Here is a 6,352-nt window from a genome sequence, read left to right as displayed (position 1 = left end):
TACAAGTTAACTTCGGACTGGAATGTAGTTGAGCCCTAACCAAGTCTCACACCGATTAAGGTAGAGTCGCGTTCATTACGCCTCTGAATCCCAGCAGGACTCTACGCACCTGATTCCATTAGCTGATCTCACCCACAACTAAGAGTTGCTATGATCCAAAGTCGAAGACTTGATAAAAAAATATGCCTCCCACAAAAAAGTCTATTCAGATAGATAAATATGTCTCATGCAAAAGTACGTACCTACGAAGTTTTTGTTCCGTCTTTTGATAAATCAAGGTGAACAATAACCAATTGATAATACGGGCTTATATTCCCGAAGAACAACCTATAAATATCAATCACCTCACAATAACTTAACTATATGGTAGTAGAACAAGTTATTATGGAATCACAAAGAATGAGACGAAGAGTGTTAGAGCACTGCTCGGTCGAACTCGCATGTTTTTCTATCTCAAGCATGTTTGTAAATGTTAGTGATCAAAACTATATGACTTGATTTCTATCCTATTTATAGATGTCTCGGACTAGGACATAGATAGTGTAGTTGAGCCTAGATTTCACAGAGTTCATCATTTGAAGACGAAAAACTACTAAGGGGAGCTTGTGGAACTTCTTCGACAAAAGGTATGTGGATACTTGAACGCATCTATCACTTGGAAATTCTATTTCTACTATCTCCTATATTGAGACATAAGTCGTGTTATGGTTGCGCGTCGTTTACGCAACAAATTAATTACACCTTTCCACACAATTAACTGGTAATATAATGGCAAGGAGTTCGTTCCCACTAAGAGCAGGGAGTTTCTAGTTGTTAAAAAGTAACTTAAAGGGGTTTTTTTAGATTTTAATAAAAGTAACTAATAAAACGAAAATAATAAATATTGATCTAAATTAATAAGGAGAAAGATGATTAGGGAATCATTCGATGTCACTGAACCGAAGCTTAATTAAATGAAATTTATCTCTTATTAAATTTATATTGTTACCAACCGTATAATAGCAATAATCTCTACTATCCCCCATATTCCTACTGCCACTGGATACAGAAGCGCTCGACTACCAGATTCTATCCAACCAACCCACCAAGAATAATCTCTCAAGGTGTAAATTAGTCGAATGCTTTATAATCTGTGAATCAGGTTGATCCTAGCATCAGATTCATAGGCTCGGCCTGCTTACTAGTGTTATCTTTACACACAATTTCTTAACAAAATCCCTCTGCCAGCTCTTGCGATTTACTACTTGTGTAAAGAGTTAATGTGACAATTACACGTATCACACAACCCTAAACTAGTATAAGAAATATTGATTGGTTAATTTAATTGATCATTTTTAAATAACCCCTCAATATTCTTAGACAATAAAAATAATAAAGATAATCAACAATAAAATAAAACTTGAAATAAACGTGGTTAAAGAAAATAATGCTTCATTGTTCAGGACTTTGAAATCATCCCTAACCAATTAGAAGTTTAGCTGGACATAATTAAAAAGTACTGGAATTAAATAAATAAGTAGAATTTAAAATAAACCTTACAGTAAAAAACTAGCTCTCTCTATGTTTCTGGCTACTCGCAACGAAACCAAATGACTAAAGAGAAGTAAAGGAAGAAGTGTTTCTCCTCCTTGGAAATTAATCCAAAAGAAGAGGTGGTCTCTTCTCCAACTTTGAGATCTTCTTTATAATAGTCCGGATACCCTAGCTAATTCATAAAAATATCACACTGGAAAACATTAGCGGCCTCAATTGGTTTCTACGGTCCATTAAGGAAAATCCACGTGGCTCAAAGTACAGGCTTCTGTTTCTCTTTCTTTTGCGTTCGCCTCCTTTCTTCCCCCAATTTGTCTGCCAAATTCAAAATTTTTGCATGAGAGAATAAGTTTATCTGTTAGGGCGCAACGTGAAGTATCTTTAACAGATGAATTACGTCTTCTAATTGGCTGCTTCTTCAATGGGTCCAGTAAGGAGCATCGTGAATTCATCTAGTCCGTCCATCTGTTCAGCTTCAATGGGCCTCCTTTCACCATATCATTCCTTTTCTCAAGAACATGTCAATTACTATGTCAGACGCGTGTTTTCTGCTCTCAGGATTACCGCAAAGTGCCCCACCAACTGACCTCTTCCTCTCTTCTTGCCACACGTGTTGGATGGGTCCCACCCTTTTTTTTGGATAACAAGGATTATATTGATTAATCATAATCAGAGTCATCAAACCTGACTAACAATGTATCTATCTGCAAGGAATTGCAGTTAAACTCTTTAAAGACTGACTTGTTTTTTCTGACATACTTTGAAATGGAGTCTGCTAAAACATTTGCAGTTCTCCTGACAAAACTAACTTTAACAAATTTAAAAGACCCTAAAATAGTTTTAATATCTCTCAAAAGTTTCCTATTCTCCCATCTCACTGAGACAAAATTATTATTGATAGCATTGAATACTACTTCAGCATCAGCAATGATATGTATTCGGTATACCTCCATTGCACGAAGCCATTAAAGACCTTCCATAATTGCCATGAATTCTCCCATTTCAGCATCAACTACTCCAGCTGCATGGGTTCCTTTAATGCCCGTGCATTCTCCTGCTAAATTTAACAATACAACACCAGTACCACATTCATTAGAAACACCATCAAAAAAAGCATCTTTAAAAACTTGAAAAGCATCCATAGATTCAGAAAGATTGTTAAGCATATGATTATGAGCTATCCTGTCATGATATGCATCCCTAGTCTCTGAAGTTATAGAATCAGATAAGCTGGTATGTAGAGAACTATTGAAATTAATAAGTTGATACTGAATCCTATTAGCTGTATGAATATGGTTTAGAGTTTTATCCTGGAAGACGCAGTCACATCTTTCTTTCCAAATGATCCAGCAACCAACCATTAGTAGTTCACGCCATCTTTGCATATCTTCAGCGCCAGTATTTTGCATATCTTGAAACCAAGATATTATCCAATCTCTAACTGACTGACAGTTAACTGAGATCTGATCAGTATTGATATTAAGTGTTCTCCAAACTGCCTTTGCATGAGGACACTTAATCGGAAGGTGATATAATGTTTCTTCATCATGTTTACCGATCTCACAGTGTGTCTCTATGATGTGCATTGCTTGAGCTAGTCTCATCCTTGTAGGAACTATTCCTTTTATACTTTTCCAAATGAAAATTTTAACACGATGTGGTAATTTCATCTTCCAGAGAGATTTCCAGACTGCAGTAGGAACTACATTTAATGCTATTTGTTGTTGCACTTTGACTTCCATGAGTTTATTGTAAGCTGTTTTGACAGAGAAATTGCCATCTCTAGCAGGTAACCATTTCATACAATCTTCTTCATGAACTGATAGTTGCATATTCTGAATTTTTTCCACAATTTCTGGTATGAATAACATGTTGAGAAGAGAAGTATTCCAAGAATTTGTATCAGTGAAGATCAACTCACTAACAAAGACATACTGAAGATGTGAGGGATGAAGAGGTTCTACTTTGATATCTAGACCAATTATCCATTTATGTATCCAGATTTTAGTACCTTTTCCATTGTTAACTTCCATGAAGTAATTATCTTGTAGAATTGACAGTCCCAACTCAATGCCTTTCTAAGTCTATAACGAGTTCTTTCTCTCCTCAGTAAGGTGTAAAAAATCTTCTTTCTTGAAGTATTTAGCTTTTAGAATTCTAGTCAGTAAATGATCACTGTTCTGACAGATTCTCCAAGCTAATTTTTGTAAGAAGAGCATGATTCAGTTTTTCCAGGTCTCTAAAAGCTAGACCACCTGAATCCTTAGAGATGCACATATTACTCCATGCAATTAAATTCAATCCTCTATTGCTTTTATATCCCCACCAGAACTTTATTTGCAATGAATCAAGTTGTCTAAGTAATTTTTTAGGCATCTTAAAGGTGCTCATTTGATACATAGGAACTGCATTAAGAACAACCTTCACCACAGTAGTTCTACCTGCTTGATGAAGATTAATACCCTGCCAGTGACCAAGTATTCTTTCAAAAGCTAGCTTGATTTCTTCAAATGACTTAAATTTAGATTTACCTATGAGTAATGGTGAACCCAAGTATTTCTCATTTTCCTTCATAGAGATAACTCCCAAAATGCTGCTGAGAGTAGCACAAGCAGATGGATCAAGATTGTTACTATAATGCACTGAAGATTTGTCAAAATTAATGACCTGACCAGATTATGAACTGAAATCTTCTAAAATTTTGAGAATATTATTCACACTGGTTAAATTTGCTTGAGTGAAAATGAGACAATCATCTGCAAAGAGCAAATGATTAATAGGTGGAGCTCCCCTTGCTGCAGTGATACCTTTAACTGCCTTTGTATCATGAGCTTCCAATAAAGTCCTAGAAAACCATTCCATGGCAATAATAAAGAGATTAGGAGATAAAGGATCTCCTTGCCTTATGAATCTTAAGGGTGAAAATTCATCACAAGGAGAGCCATTGAGAAGAACAGAAAGAGTTGTAGTGCTGATACATTGATGAATAAGTTGACACCAGTCTTCACTGAAACCAAAACTTTGTAGAATTTTGATGATAAAAGACCACTCTAGTCTGTCAAAAGCCTTTGACATATCTAACTTGAGATCTAACCAACCTCCTTCACCTTGTTTACTTCTCATAGAATGAATAAGTTCATGTGCTATGATAGTGTTATCATTAATCATCCTCCCTGAAACATAAGCTGCTTGATAGGGTGAAATAATGTTTCCATGAAAGGTTTCATTCTGGAAACAAGAATTTTAGAGATGATTTTGTAAGAAGTATTGCATAGGCCAATGGGCCTAAAATCAGTTGGAGAGGAAGGTTTATTCTTTTTAGTGATTAAAGAGATGTAGGTCTTGTTGATCTCCTTAGGTAAAAACTTTATAGAGAAGAAGTTCTTAACCATGTCACAAACATCACCACCTACAATGTTCCACTGAGACTTGTAAAAACCAGCTTGAAAACCCTCTGGCCCTGGAGCAGACCAGTTCTCCATGCTTTTTAGAGTTCTGAAAATTTCCTCATTGGTTGGTGGAAGAAGAAGAAGCTTGTTATCTTCATATGTGATAATTGTTGGGATTTTTAAGTAATACTGCTCTTCTATGTGAGGACCTCCAGATGAACTGATATTCTTCAAATGCTCAGTAAGAAGTAAGGATATATCCTCTCTAGTATGTAACCAGTTCCCTGATGCATCTTTTAGAGAATCAATATTATTTCTAGATCTATTTCTTTTGGTTAAAATATGAAAATATTTAGTGTTGTGATCCATATCTTTAACAAAATTATCTCTAGATTTTTGCTTAATGAAATCATGCTGGATAGTGTGCCACTTGTCTAGCTCCTTACTAAGATCATCGGCCTTTGAAGTATTTTCTTGAGAATAAGGAAGAGCTTGGATAGCAGTCAGATGTTCTTGAAGAGTATCTACCTTTTGATTTATATCCCCAAAATAATCTATGTTCCATTTAAAAAGAGCTCTTCTTGTGAATTGAAGCTTTTTGACCAATTTAAACCCTGGTGACCCTTGAACTGTTTTTTCCCAAGCTTTAGCTATATCCATTGCACAAGTTCTGTCATGAAGCCAAGAAAGAAAAAATCAGAAAAGTTTCCAGAGTTTAGGCTGAAAATAATATGTGACTAACAATATTGGGCAATGATCACTTCCAAGCTAATTAAGATGTAATAATTTAGAGTCATTGAACACATTGTTCCATTCAGCATTTACCAAAGCCATATCTATTCTAGATCTTTTTTTTCATGTGCCAGTATTGTTGTTAGACCATATATGACCTTTACCAAGAAAACCCAAATCCTCTAAACCAACTTCATGAAGAATATAATGCACCAGACCATCACTTGAGGAAGAAAAAAAATTAGAACTATCAGGGAGGTGAATGTTGAGATCACCTATTAAAACCCAAGGCTGAGAAATATTCAAGCCAATATCTTTAATGAATTCCCACTGAGTTTTTTTCCTGGCATAATTACAAGCTCCATACATATAGGATAACAACCATTATGGCTGGTTGTGATCACTTTGAACAGCTGCATGAATCATGTTATCTTCATAGCTAACTACACACACAAAACCTTGTTTTCACATGATGACTAAGCCACCAGACATGCCAATGGGTTGGAGGTATTTGATATTAGGATATCTAAGTGGAGCAAGCAAGTTTCTCATTTTATTTTCATGGAGTTTAGTCTCACAAAGAAAGATAATGTCAGGGTCCTGGGTTCTTATAATGTCTCTAAGGTTATCTCTGGTGGCTGGAGTATTAAACCCTTAGACATTCCAAGATAAGACCTTCATGTTACTACAGATTTTTA

The 6,352-nt window shown here is 35.5% G+C and overlaps 1 protein-coding gene across 1 annotated transcript; it reads right to left on the bottom strand.

Annotated features, from left to right (window-relative positions):
* Nucleotides 1-2,498: 2,498 nt before the first annotated feature.
* On the bottom strand, nucleotides 2,499-3,566 carry LOC113272568. Its single transcript, XM_026522383.1, has one exon. It carries the CDS (start codon nucleotides 3,564-3,566, stop codon nucleotides 2,499-2,501), a length of 1,068 nt encoding a protein of 355 aa, XP_026378168.1.
* Between the last annotated feature and the right edge of the window lie 2,786 nt (nucleotides 3,567-6,352).

This window comes from Papaver somniferum, chromosome 4 (genome assembly GCF_003573695.1).
Source record: "Papaver somniferum cultivar HN1 chromosome 4, ASM357369v1, whole genome shotgun sequence".
Taxonomy (NCBI): Eukaryota; Viridiplantae; Streptophyta; class Magnoliopsida; order Ranunculales; family Papaveraceae; genus Papaver; species Papaver somniferum.
The sequence above is the reverse complement of the archived record's forward strand: the minus strand, read 5'-3'. Positions and strand labels throughout refer to the sequence as shown.